Source organism: Ranitomeya variabilis, chromosome 2, assembly GCF_051348905.1.
Source record: "Ranitomeya variabilis isolate aRanVar5 chromosome 2, aRanVar5.hap1, whole genome shotgun sequence".
Taxonomy (NCBI): Eukaryota; Metazoa; Chordata; class Amphibia; order Anura; family Dendrobatidae; genus Ranitomeya; species Ranitomeya variabilis.
Genome location: NC_135233.1, coordinates 1,077,976,465 through 1,077,990,988, shown reverse-complemented (window position 1 = coordinate 1,077,990,988; position 14,524 = coordinate 1,077,976,465). Strand labels below are relative to the sequence as shown.

The 14,524-nt window shown below is 43.5% G+C and overlaps 1 protein-coding gene across 1 annotated transcript in view; it reads left to right on the top strand.

Moving 5' to 3' along the window:
- The window catches only part of LOC143808706 (cytochrome P450 2K4-like), a 101,138-nt gene that overhangs the window by 75,366 nt on the left and 11,248 nt on the right, over positions 1-14,524 (top strand). Inside the window, exons 7-9 of the mRNA XM_077291636.1 lie at positions 583-724; positions 4,464-4,648; positions 12,440-12,581. Coding sequence (XP_077147751.1) covers positions 583-724; positions 4,464-4,648; positions 12,440-12,581 — 469 coding nt within the window. The remainder of the gene's footprint in view (positions 1-582; positions 725-4,463; positions 4,649-12,439; positions 12,582-14,524) is intronic.

Here is a 14,524-nt window from a genome sequence, read left to right as displayed (position 1 = left end):
GCGCAAATTTTAAGCAAAGAACGCTGCCGGTTTCCTCGGTGAGGTCCAGGCTGCGTCAGAGAGGTGAGTATAGCAATATTTTTTATTTTAATTCTCTCTTTTACACATTATATTACATTAATGTTGTTTCGATACCGATACCCGATACCACAAAAGTATCGGATCTCGGTATCGGAATTCCGATACCCGCAAGTATCGGCCGATACCCGATACTTGCGGTATCGGAATGCTCAACACTAGTCATTATGTCGCATTCTTGCCTCATGCAGAGACCACCAAATCCTGATTGCATATGGACTTCCTGGTCTACAGTGCAGAGGCCGGAGATGTAGGGTGCTAAGAGGAAAGAAGAGGATCAAATGATAAGCATCAGGCAGAGAAGCCTAAATCATCTTTATATAAAGATGAAAATAAACACAGCACTCGCCAATCTTCACTGCTTCTTTTATTAATCCAAATGAGATTTTCAAGACAAGAATTGGGGAGGACTCACTTTTCCTAGTGTGGCATGACAGCAGTTTCTCAGACTAATTTCTTTTATATACATGAACATTTTCAGAATTGTTTAAACATTTTTTACAGGGAAAAGCCGAAAACATAAAATATTTCCACAATGATAATTTGACTTCTCTGGTGGGAGACTTGTTTGGCGCTGGAATGGAGACCACATCAACCACATTGAGATGGGGGATTCTGCTCATGATGAAATATCCAGAAATTCAAAGTAAGATCAATCATTTCAATCATGTAGACAGTATAACTTTAAATTTATATATTTTTTTAACATGTTATTAAGATATGTAGAAGAAAGCACAAGTGAGATAGAGCTCATTTGTCTCGGGAACATTTGCTAGGACAAGTAGGCCCACATTTTGCTAGAGAAGTCTGTTTGAGCAACTGTTTTCACATCTTTTGGGAAATTCTATTTGTAAAAATAAGGAACTTTGACCAATGTCATTAAAAAATATGGATGGGTTTCTGATTATTTTTGAAGCCAAAGGAGCTTGTCTCAGTTAGGTAAGTGATGTTTACTGTATATTTGTTTGATGAGGTTATGGACATACAGTACCGACCAAATGTTTGTACACACCTTCTCATTTGAATATTTTTCTGTATTTTCATGACTATGAAAATTGTACATGCACACTGAAGGCATCAAAACTATGAATTAACACATGTGATATTATATACTTAAAAAAAAAGTGTGAAACGACTGAAAATATGTCTTATATTCTAGGTTCTTCAAAGTAGCCACCTTTTGCTTTGATGAATGCTTTGCACACTCTTCGAACTCTCTTGATGAGCTTCGAGAGGTAGTCACCGGAAATGGTCTTCCAACAATCTTGAAGGAGTTCCCAGAGATGCTTAGCACTTGTTGGCCCTTTTGCCTTCACTCTGCGGTCCAGCTCACCCCAAACCATCTCGGTTGGGTTCAGGTCTGGTGACTGCGGAGGCCAGGTCATCGGACGTAGCACCCCATCACTCTCCTTCTTCGTCAAATAGCCCTTAGACAACCTGGAGGTGTGTTTGGGGTCATTGTTCTGTTGAAAAATAAATGATGGTCCAACTAAATGCAAACCGGAAGGAATAGCATGCCGCCGCAAGATTCTGTGGTAGCCATGCTGGTTTAGTATGCCTTCAATTTTGAATAAATCCCCAACAGTGTCACCAGCAAAGCACCCCTACACCATCACACCTCCTCCTTCATTCTTCATGGTGGGAACCAGGCATGTAGAGTCCTTCCGTTCACCTTTTCTGTGTCGCACAAAGACACAGTGGTTGGAACCAAAGATCTCTAATTTGGATTCATCAGACCAAAGCACAGATTTCTACTGGTCTACTGTCCATTCCTTGTGTTTTTTAGCCCAAACAAGTCTCTTCTGCTTGTTGCCTGTCCACAGCAGTGGTTTCCTAGCAGCTATTGTACCATGAAGGCCTGCTGCACAAAGTCTCCTCTTAACAGTTGTTGTAGAGATGTGTCTGCTGCTAGAACTATGTGTGGCATTGACCTGGTATCTAATCTGAGTTTCTGATAACCTGCAATTTCTGAGGCTGGTAACTCAGATAAACTTATCCTCAGAAGCAGAGGTGACTCTTGGTCTTCCTTTCCTGGGGTGGTCCTCATGTGAGCCAGTTTCTTTGTAGCGCTTGATGGTTTTTGCAGTTGCACTTGGGGACAATTTCAAAGTTTTCCCAATTTTTTCGGACTGACTGACCTACATTTCCTAAAGTAATGATGGCCACTCGTTTTTCTTTACTTAGCTGTTTCTTTCTTGCCATAATACAAATTCCAACAGTCTATTCAGTAGGACTTATCAGTTGTGTATGCACCAGACTTCTGCACAACACAACTGATGGTCCCAACCCAATATATAAGGCAAGAAATCCCACACATTAAACCTGACAGGGCACACCTGTGAAGTGAAAACCATTTCCAGTGACTACCTCTTGAAGCTCATCAATAGAATGCCAAGAGTGTGCAAAGCAGTCATCAAAGCAAAAGGTGGCTACTTTGAAGAACCTAGAATATAAGACATATTTTCAGTTGTTTCACTCTTTTTTGTTAAGTATAAAATTCCACATGTGTTAATTCATAGTTTTGATGCCTTCAGTGTGAATTTACAAGTTTCATAGTCATGAAAATACAGAAAAATGTTTAAATGAGAAGGTGTATCCAAACTTTTGGTATGTACTGTATGTCATATCATCTATATGGTTAATTTTTGGTTTTCCAATTTGCCTATCAAAAAAGTTGACTTTCAGTGATTTTGCCAAAAATGTCCAGAAAAAAATAAAATAAAAGTAGATGCAAATGCAAAACGTGCTCCTAGTTGCCAATATAAAATCTATAAAAATTATTCCATAGGGTTTTTTTTATGGCGATGAGGCCTTTGAGACACTCTAGGTTCCAGGGTCTGGTAGATACAGTTCTTATTGCTGATGTTAGCTTTGTGTCACTGGAACGTAAATGTTCACAAAATTTGTATTTATGATGATCTCCAAGTTGAAAACTGAGGAGTCATGATGCAAAGCAGTGTATTGTAGGACACTTAGTTCTGACAGTCGGTGGTGATCCTTTCAATGACATGAAGCTAAACAGAAAAGTGTAAATGCATTAGGTAGAACTTCCTATTGGTTTAAAAATTGCAATATATCGACCTTCTGAAGTCTTCCTCTCCTCCCCTCCACCTGTGTCCTTTGCTCCACGATAACTTTTCAATCTTTTCTTTATTAAAATAGTGGTCATGGAAGTAACATCCTCATGGACAAAAATATCTTGAGGTTTTGGTATTGGAGGACGTGACCATGTGATGCCGCACTACATGGTTAAAGTGTCACAAAGACAAGAAGTGTTTCAGAGTTCTGCACGGAACAGGAACATTTAAAAAAAAAAATGTAAAATTCATTAGGACCATTGAACATATAATGTGGATAGATGCAAACTTGCCTGGAAAATTTCTGAGCACCCTAACATGAGAGCTGAGTGCATGAACATGAGTGCTGATATTCCATTTCTAAGGCTAAACCATTTTCTTAAGATTGGTGTGGGTCCCATCAAACATTTAGACCATTTTCTGTGGTTATACTAAAAGTGTCCAAAATGACATAAATATTTTAGGTTGACATTAACAGAACTTGTTTGGGACAAGATTATTGATGAACAAATTGATTGATAGAAACTCAAATGTGTTCCAAGTTTTTCACGATAGGTAATTTTTTTTTTGCTCAGTTCCACACACCTCTCATAATGCTCCACAAAGCGTCTTATTTGTTTTCTGTTAAATATATTTCTTTTTCCAGGCTCCAATGCTGACAATCTTAAATGGGCGCTACACTGTCACATTTGACGTCCTGTACATGGTCATGTGGAGTGTAATGCCGGTCATTGATGGCTCGAAGCCTAATAAAGAGCTTTAGCATTAGAGGCCGGGAAAGAGAAGAAGATATAGGAAAGATGACAGGAAAAATAACACATAGGAGATAACCAGAACATCAGAGGTAGGGGAGAGCCAAGTACAGTTGGTTACAAGAGATTTTTTTAAACTCGTTTCGACAATTTGATTTTTTCTGAAATTGAATTTCACAGCCAAAAAAAAGTGAAGCTGCTGAATTAAAATTTTGGCAGATTTGCTGATTTCCTTTTTCTGGATTATCAGACGATAGTATTAAAGAAAATAGAAACTCAAAGTTTGGACAAACAATAATATATTTAACAAATGTTATAGAAATATACAATAAAGGTTCTAAGTAGTGTAAATGGTGGAGACTAAGATGCCAGCAGTTATAAAATACAATTGCGTCATAGGTCCTGACATGTCTCTTCATCTTGTGCATACTCTTGAGTACATCCAGATTATTGTGCAAATTGGTAACTACGACAAAATGTATGTATATATATATATATATATATATATATATATATATATATATATATATATATATGTAAATCTCTACCGTGACAGAGAAAGTGCAAAATGAAATTGAGCGAGTGATCGGATCTGCCCAACCTCAAATGGAGCATCGGAAAGAGATGCCGTACACAGACGCCGTCATTCATGAGATCCAGAGGTTTGGAGACATCGCACCGACTGCTGTTCCACATGCAACTTCTCAAGATGTCACCTTCAGAGGCTATTTTATTCCAAAGGTACTGTAGTGCTGTCATCTATTTTCTCTTGTTGGACCATTTTATTAAATGGTGATGTGAGAACCTGCCATTGACCTAATCCCTATCTTTAGGGCTAATCATAACAAAACATAAAGCACAGTGTATCAGATACAGTATCTTTCTGTAATAGTTGTGACCCTTCAAAATTCTTATTTACAAACGATAGTATTTGATAATGTTAAAAAAAAAGTCTAGCAAGTCCAACCTATATTTCTACCAAGAGAATCCTCACTGAGGCCGAGGCCAATTTTTCTATGAAGGAAAAAATGTCCTTCCTAACATCTGATGTTATGATCAAAATAAATCCATCTATTTGCAACTGAAATATAGTACCCATAGTGATATTATATTTTTAATGAAAAGTATCTGATTCTAGACCCTCCATGAATTTGTTTAATTAATCATCATGATATCAAGTGGTCGATAGCTCTTTAGTCTCACTGCTCTTACAGAAAAGAAAACCCCGGGTAAAGAATCCCCTATGATGAGGGTAAGAGATAAATGGAAAATAAGTACTCCTTAGTGTAAAAATGTAGGGCGTAAAAGGGTAAGATGAATATAACTATACATTCAATCTCAGAAGTTATGCAGAGGCGGACACAGCATTGCCTAACTGTAGCTGCAGCTGGGGTCACATGAGGCCAGGTAAGCTGGCAGCAATAGCGCCGCCCACAGGCAGAGAGGACAACAAATACTTCTGTACAAGGGTTCAATCGATGTGCATATTATAGAATGTAGCGGACAACCTATTTAAGGTAAGACTGTAATATCTGCTCCTACCAGGCTCAGACTGGCCCAAAAGAGAACAGGAGAATCCTCTGGTGGGCCACCACCCTCTTAGATGAGCAGTACTTGGCACAATATACTTAAATTACTGCATACAGACAAAGGCAGCATTTTTTTAAATTCAACTATCAGCCCATTTTATTGCGATAGAAATTTGTGAATGAGGATAAAGTCTGCTGAGGTCTCCCATTCACCTCCAGCCACAATGGAACATGCTCAGAGGAGATGTCGGTCCCAGCATCTGGCTCAGCCTGATGCTATGCGAATGGTTACTGTTGCCCTTCCAGGCTCTGCCCTTGTAGCCAGCACTGGTCAGCGGTGAGCAGGCTTTTCTGGGACCAAGTCCTGCTTTTCACGCACTGAGCATACTCACGGGAGGACCTCTCATTGGAGGTTGGGGGTCACATACTCAGGCCCTGTTGCAGCTCCTATTGGTCCACCAGGAAGGTCCTGTTGAGCTGCATTTATAAAGGTACGCATGGCTGCATGGCCATGCACCAGTATCAAATGTGTTTGGCTTATGCCAGTGGATACTATACCACTCTATACTTATGTGGTGTGAGGCTGTAGCTTTGGGACTGTACACTCAGGCAGGCAGCTAGCGTCAGTGGGGGCAATTAGCCTTGGATTAGCATCTGGTTCCTTCATGTGTGCGGTTAGCACAGCAGAGTTCCAGAGCAAGCACAACCCTTAGGTAGGGTAAAAGCTTTGTTTACAGCATGACTCTGTGAGTCAACAGAGATCGCATGCAGTTCACACGGAGTGAATCTTAACCCACTTGTGAGCTCTGAAGTTATCTGCCATTACTTTGCAGCAGATATCTCTGCGTGGTGGACCCCGGGCTACAAATGCACCTTGTAGCTACCTATCTATACACGGAGCGTTCTGCTAGCCCTAACACTATACTAGTGCCAGGGTCTGGCTAAGTAATGGCGGACAAACAGCGATTGCAGGGGTACATCCAGCAGCTGGAGGCCAGGTTGGTGGCTCTCGAGCGTGCAACCTCAGCTGTGGATGTTATCGCAATAGCTGTTCAGGCTGCTAGCGTGGCTGCAGCAACTTTAACCACTGCCACCCCTGTTTCAACCTTATCCCACCTTCCGCTGCCAGGGAAATACTCTGGTGACAGTAAATCATGTAGGGGTTTAGTGAGCCAGTGTGGTATACACCTTGAGCTCCTGGCTGCACGTTTTCCCACAGAGCGGGCAAAGGTGGGATTCATTATTTCTCTTCTGTCGGACAGGGCGTTGGAGTGGGCTATGCCACTGTGGGAGCGCAACGATCATTTGGTGCAGAGTGCTCCTCGGTTTTTGAGCACTCTGAAACAGGTCTTTTTGGGACCTTGAGTCACCCATTATATGGTGCTCCAACTGCTGGAATTGACTCAGGGTTCGTCAATGGTCAGCCATTTTGCTGTCCACTTTCGGACTTTAGCATCTGAGCTGGAGTGGCAGATAAAGCCCTCATCCCAGTATTTTGGAGGGGGCTGGCTGACCATGTGAAGGATGCTTTGGCCACTAGGGAGATTCCCGCCACACTGGAGGAGCTCATAGCAGTATCAACTCGCATGGACCTTCGTTTTAACGAGCGAAGGTTGGAGTGAGCCCAGTGTAGGCATAGGTTGTGGCTGGCTTGCACCTTCACCAAACCTCTAGAATCTTCAGTCCAGGCGTCCGAGTCACATGAGGCCATGGAGGTGTCACGAATGGGATCTAAGTCCCGGACCGCCCGTGCTCTTAAGGTCTGTCATGTTTGCCGGCAGTCAGGACACCTTGCCTCCAGGTGTTCTCAGCGGTTGGGAAAACATCAACGTCTAGTGGTAGTCGGAGGAGGTACACTAGACACGGTGACGTTTTCCTCCAAATTGTCCTTCAAAGGGACAATTACCATAGGCCCATCCACTCTTATGGTAGAGCTTTGCGTGGACTCCGGGGCGGAGGGCAATTTTATGTTATCTACTTTCACCCAACGACACGCAATACCCCTGGTCATGCTCACCAAACCTATGACCGTTCAAGTGGTAAATGGGTCAACACTACCCTCACAGATTACACACCAAACCATTCCATTCACTCTTTCCATGTCTCCATCTCATCAGGAGATTATTTCCCTACTAGTCATTCCCGAGGGAATTGATGAGTTCTTGCTGGGGAAACCATGGCTACGCTACCTCTCTCCTCATATAGAGTGGTCTCAGGGAGAATTTTGGGATGGAGTAAATACTCTGAGGGTAGATGTCAGAGGGAGTGCTTTCAGGTTGCTACAACTGAGGTACCCGCAGATCTTTCCTCTCTCCCCAAGTACTATTGGCCCAATAAGGACGTGTTCTCCAAAAGGGCTGCGGAGACCCTTCCGCATCACCGCCTATATGACTGTCCTATTGACCTCCTGCCTGGTGCAGAGACTCCCCGGGGTTGAGTCTATCCGTCATCTTTTCTGGAGACAGAGGCAATGTCCCAGTACATCTGAGAGAATCTTGCAATAGGATTCATTAGGAAGTCAGTGTCACCTGCAGGGGCTGGGCTCTTCTTCGTGCAGAAGAATAGTGGAGAACTACATCCATGCATAGACTACAGGGGTCTTAACGCCATCACTATTAAGAATAAGTACCCATTACCCCTGATATCTGAGCTCTTTGATAGGCTGCGGGGAGCAAGGGTATTTACTAAATTAGATCTGCAGGGTGCTTACAACCTGATTCGCATCCGTGAGGGGGACGAATGGAAGACGGCTTTTAACACTAGGGATGGGCACTATGAATATCTGGTGATGCCCTTCGGGCTCTGCAATGGCCCAGCCATTTTCCAAGACTTTGTGAACGACATCTTCCATGATATGGTCACCACCTTTGTCGTAGTCTATCTGGATGATATTCTCATCTACTCTCCAGATATTGACTCCCACCGGAGAGATGTTTGCAAAGTCTTCGACCTCTTACGGGCAAACTCCCTCTACGCCAAGTTGGAGAAGTGTGTGTTTGAGCAGGAGTCGTTGCCTTTCCTTGGCTATATCATCTCTGCCCAGGGATTGGCTATGGATCCTGCTAGGCTACTACTGTGATGGATTGGCAGGAACCTCATTCTCATAAAGCGGTACAGCGCTTTATGGGGTTCATTAATTATTATTGCCAGTTCATTCCCCACTTCTCAACTTTGGTAGCTCCCTTGATTGCCCTCACGAAGAAGGGAGCAATTCCCAAATTGTGGTCGTAGGAGGTCTCCAAGGCCTTTCTCGCTATTAAGTCACACTTTGCTAGCGCTCCCATTCTACATTGCCCCGATGTAGATAAGCCATTTATAATGGAGGTGGATGCCTCATCTGTTGGTGCTGGAGCAGTCCTCTTCCAAAAGGATGCTCAAGGTGACCGGGGCTCCCAGTTCGCATCTCGGTTTTGGAGAGAGCTCTGTCGTTTACTCAGCATTGAGCTGAATCTCTCTTCTGCATACCATCCCGAGACAAATGGGTTGGTAGAGAGGGCCAACCAGAATCTGGTGACATACCTGCGACATTTTGTCCCTGCTAGGCAGGATGACTGGGCATCTTTGCTACCTTGGGTGGAATTTGCTTTGAACAACGACGTAGCCAACTCCACTGTGCAGACTCCATTTCTCCTTAATTACAGCCAGCATCCGCGTGTCCCTGTGCCAATGCCCGAGTCATCCACTGATTCCAAAGTGGAAGACTGGGCAGTGGAGGCTCGTGACATTTGGGACCACTCACAGGATGCCATTCGGGCCTCCAAGGAGAGAATGAGGGTTTCTGCCGATGCACACCGGTGCCCCACTCCGACCTTCACTCCTGGCAACTTAGTGGCTCTCCGCCCATAACATCAGGCTGCGAGTTGAGTCCACTAAGTTTGCATCTCACTACATTGGTCCTTTCAAGGTTTTGGAACAGGTTAACCATGTGGTCTACCATTTGGCTATTCCTCCGCGCCTTGGTATCACAAACACCTTTCATGTTTCCCTCTTAAAGCACGTCTATATGTCCCGCTTCTCCGAGTCATCTGCTGGGACATCGGGTTCATTCACGGATAAGTACGAGGTGAACTCTATCTTGGGGTGCAAGGTGGTATGTGGCAAGAAGTACTATCTGGTGGACTGGAAGGGTCACGGCCAAGAGAACAGAACCTGGGAAACTGTGGAGCACAGTCGGGCTCCTCTGCTCATTGCAGCCTTTGAACATAGCGAGGCTCAAGGAGGAGTGGGCCCTAGGAGGGGGAGGGGTAATGTTAGGTTCGAGTTCCCGCCGCTGCACAGGGGGAATCTCGAACCATGTCTGCTGCGGTCTCCCATTCTCCTCCAGCCACAGTGGAACCTGCTGTAATATTATAGTAGGAACTCAAGGATTCTGATAGTGTGGGGCAATGAACAGACAGAGACGGGTTTCTTTAGTGCAAATAGTGTATTTGTGCAACAGCAATAACACCCAAAACAATATACTGATAACCTGCAGTGTCCTGAAATGAAACAAGTCCTTGAAACATATACAGCAAATCGGCAGAGTTCTTAAGGCAGAATCCTCAGCAAAGGTGATCAAAAAGGTGAGTGTGACAGGTGACGTGGTGCAGATCCAAAACACTGTCGGTGCAGAAAGAGTCAAATACAGGTATGAAGTAAACACAGGGAAGTCCAGAACATGTTCACAAGTTGATCCCAGATGTGGCATAAACACGGGTAAGTTCAGAAACAGGTTCACATTTAAGTATTATTCTGGTGTAGTTTCCAACAGCTCCCATCGGGGGGAGTAAATGAAGGATTAAGTAGCAACACACAGTCCAGAAACATAGTTCAAAAACACAGTTCTTACCAGGAGGAGTGAACCAAGGGTTAAGTTCCAAAGTCAGCAGACTAATGATAAACATAGAGAGTGTAGCTTACATATGCAGAGAATGTCCAAAGCCAGAGGTAGAGGCACTCTCAGAACCAGCATCTGAGCTGAAGGAGAACAGAAGCAGAATACTCCAGCAAGGAAGCTGACACCTGAATCGGGTTTTAAATAAACGAACAGGAAGTAGGGCAGACAAAAACAGCAAACTCCATCTTAACAAATGGCAAGATCATTCACAAGGTGATTTGGAAAACCCGGAATACTGACACCTGCTCAGCCGAGACATCGGTCCCAGCATCTGGCTCAGCCTGTTACTGTGCGAATGTTTACTATTGCCTTTCCAGGCTCTGCCCTTGTAGCCAGCATTGGTCAGTGGTGAGCAGGCTTTTCTGGGACTAAGTCCTGCTTTTTACGCACTGAGCATGCCCACGGAAGGACCTCTCATTGGAGGTCCGGGGTCACACGCTCAGGCCCTGTTGCAGATCCTATTGGTCCACCAGGAAGGTCCTGTAAAGCTGCAACTATAAAAGGCTTGCATGGCCGCACAGCCATCTGCCAGTATCAAATGTGTTTGGCCTATGCCAGTGGATACTATACCACTCTATACTTATGTGGTGTGAGGCTGTAGCTTTGGCACTGTACACTCAGGCAGGCAGCTAGCGTCAGTGGGGGCAATTAGCCTTGGCTTAGCATCTGGTTCCTTCATGTGTACGGTTAGCACAGAAGAGCTCCAGAGCAAGCACAACCCTTAGTTAGGGTAATAGCTTTGTGTACAGCGCAACTCTGTGAGTCAACAGAGATCGCTTGCAGTTCACACGGGGTCAAGCTTAACCCACGTGTGAGCTCAGAGGTTATCCACCATTACCTTGCAGCAGATATCTCTGCACGGTGGACCCCGGGCCTCAAACGCACCTAGTAGCTACCTATCTATACTCGGTGCGTTCCGCTAGCCCTAACAGACATGTTGCTGAAAAGTGGGGCCCTGGAGTTGGTTATTGGTGGGCCCTTGGTACCCCAGTCCGACACTGGATCCTTCCATTGATTATTTCCTGTAAGAGGAGGGTAAACCATATCATAGGCTTGGTCCAAAGGACTATAAGCCCTACAGCTTAGAAATCCATTTTTTTCATGGATAGTATCCATACTTATGGTTCATAGAGCTGTTCATACATCCATTTTTTTTTGCAGACCATGTGTTGGCAAAAAAAATAATTCAAGAAAACATGACAACTTTTTATTTGAATAATGAGTCATAATCACCCATATAAAGTTTATGAGTCTGAGAAAATGAGTAAAGTCAGGAGTCATCCATGTTTTGTCCATAATTAACTTTATAATGGGTAGTTTTCAATTGAACCTTTTCAATTTTTATTTCTTACATGCTATTTTTTTTGTATATAAGAAAATTATTTATTAAACACTGATGGTAAAAACAGACATATGGGCCAAATATTGATGAAAATCTACCCGTTTTTTCCACCGATGTGAAAAAAAACAGAATTCTGAATCAGGCCTAAAGTGGAAAGGGTAAAATAACCAGACATAGCCAATAACTGGCATCCAGCCATAAATGAATTGTTTAATCACCCAAATTTTGCAGTCAGAATGTACTAACCCTATAAAAAGTAACCCTTGTTTTAATTTTTTTTTACCTAAATCATGAGAAAAGAAGAAACTTTGTAATATATCTTATTAGAGAAAACTGCTTCTTTCTCATCCTGGACTGATCTTTTACTCTAAAAATTCTCCAATTTATGGGTAAAATGTGTATACAGTGAATAGAAATTTTATATTTACTAAGACAGGAGATGACAGTGGTGCTCATAAGGTTCTATGTTTGTGTTTACTTCTTGCCCCTCCCCTCGTCATAGGATTTTAGAGGCACCAACTGTCATCTCCAATTTCAGTAATGGATAAATCTGTTTTACATATTTTACCCATAAATTGAGACTGAGAGATCAGTACAGTAGGAGCAAGAAGCAGATTTCTCTGATAAGATATATTACAGTTTCTTGTTGCATTTGTATAATTGATTTATGGAAAAAATATTGAAATACAGTTTTTTCCAATTGGAATCTATTTAGTATTTTATTTACTATGACCCATTTTATTCGTACATACAGTATTATATCTTACAATTTTTATTTCTTCCAGGGAGCAACTGTAATCGCACTGATCCATTCAGCTCTCAGAGATAAGGATTACTTTGAAAAACCAGAAGAATTTTATCCAGGACATTTTCTTGACTCTGCTGGAAACTTTAAGAAGAACGAGGCCTTTATACCATTCTCCATAGGTAACAAGGACACTAAACTTAAAAGTGAATGTATAAATTAACTTGATTAACCTTTTTTTTTTCAAAACAACACTCCTTATAAATGATATATTACCATTTCCATATAGATATTTATGTTTGCTTTTTCATATAATATTTTTTTAGGAAAATATGTCAAAAGATCAAAAGTGTTCAGTTCTTTCATTTATTTTATTACCACTACCAAAACAAATATTATGTTTTTTTAAGATTTGCTATATGGTCCCACAGACAAGGACTTTATTATTTAGAGCTAATTTTTATGATATTACAAAAAGGCAGCACTCACAGTGTTCCTCAGGGGCATGGCTTTAGATTGTTCAACCTAATTACCCTGTTGTCACTGCATCCTTTATAAAGAGCATAGTGTTAGGTGTCGAGTTCGTGCCACTGCACAGGGGGAATCTCGAACCACCTCCGCTGTGGTCTACCATCCTTCTTCAGCCGCAGTGGAGCCTGCTCAGGTGAGACATCGGTCCAAGCATCTGGCTCAGGCAGATACTGTGTGTTTGGTTACTGCTGATCTTCCAGGCTTAGCCATTGTAACCAGCACTGTTCTGCGGTGAGCAGATGCTCCTGGGACTAAGTCCTGCTTTTCCGCTACTGAGCATGCCCAAGGGACGACCTCTCATTGGAGGTCAAGGGTCACATGCTCAGGTCCTGAAGTAGTTCCTATTGGACCACTAGGAAGGTCCTATAGAGCTTTCTCTATAAAAGTTTTGCATGGCCGCACGGCCATGCACTAGTACCAACTTATGTTTATGAGCTTAACTACCTTGTTGTCTGTCTGCATGTGCTCAGGGTCGGCTGTATAGCCACTAGAATTTCGGCACCTCCGGAGAGGAGTTTGTATGTGTGAATTTAGGGCTGGCGTATAGCCACTAGAATTCCGGCACCTCCGGAGAGGAGTTGTTTGTGTGCTATGCTTACTGTATGACCACTGTATGCTACCTGCTCTGTTAGTAAGCTGTGATCCTCTGTGAGGTTAACAGGTCACAGTGTTATTCTAATCCCGGCGACTCTGTGAAGCTGCAGAGTTCCCTCCTACACAGACCGGGTGACGGACCCTGTGCGTATTCAGGCATTGTACTGCCATATAGTGCCGCCATTTACTAGAAGCAGGGTCCACTCCTGCATGGTGGACCCTGGGCTGGGAACACACCTATATTTTCTCAATATTTACTCAGTGCGTTTATTGTCCCTTCTGAGAGCCTGAGGACCGTGGCTCCGGTTTCGCTAGAGTCTGTGCTCCCGGGCAAGACTTTTGTGCCATCAAATTTATGACTGAATGTTCTCTCTTGGGCTCACTCATCCAGGGTGGGTGGACGCTTTGGGACCAAAAGGACATCTGAGCTTCTGGCGAGGATGTACTGGTGGCCATATATGGCCCGTGACGTTGGAGACTATATTCGGGCGTGTGTCTCCTGCGCCAAGAATAAGTCTCCTCGACAACAGCCAGCTGGGTTACTTTGCTCCCTGCCGGTGGCAGACAGGTCCTGGGAGATGGTCGGGATGGACTTTGTGGTGGGCTTACCAAAGTCCCGTGGCTGCACCATCATTTGGGTAATCACCGACCATTTTTCCAAAATGGTGCACTTGGTACCTCTTCCACGGCTACCTTCTGCACGGGTCTTGGCAGTGTTGCTCATAAAACACATTTTCCGCCTACACGGTATGCCGAACAAAATTGTCAGTGACCAGGGTCCCCAGTTTGCATCTCGGTTCTGCAGAGAGCTTTGTCGTCTACTCAGCATCGAGCTGAATCTCTCTTCAGCATACCATCCCGAGAAGAATGGGTTGGCAGAGAGGGCCAACCAGACCTTGGTCACATATCTGCCACATTTTGTTTCTGCTAGGCAGATGACTGGGCATCCTTGCTACTGTGGGCTAAACAACGCCATAGCCGACTCCACTGTACAGACTGT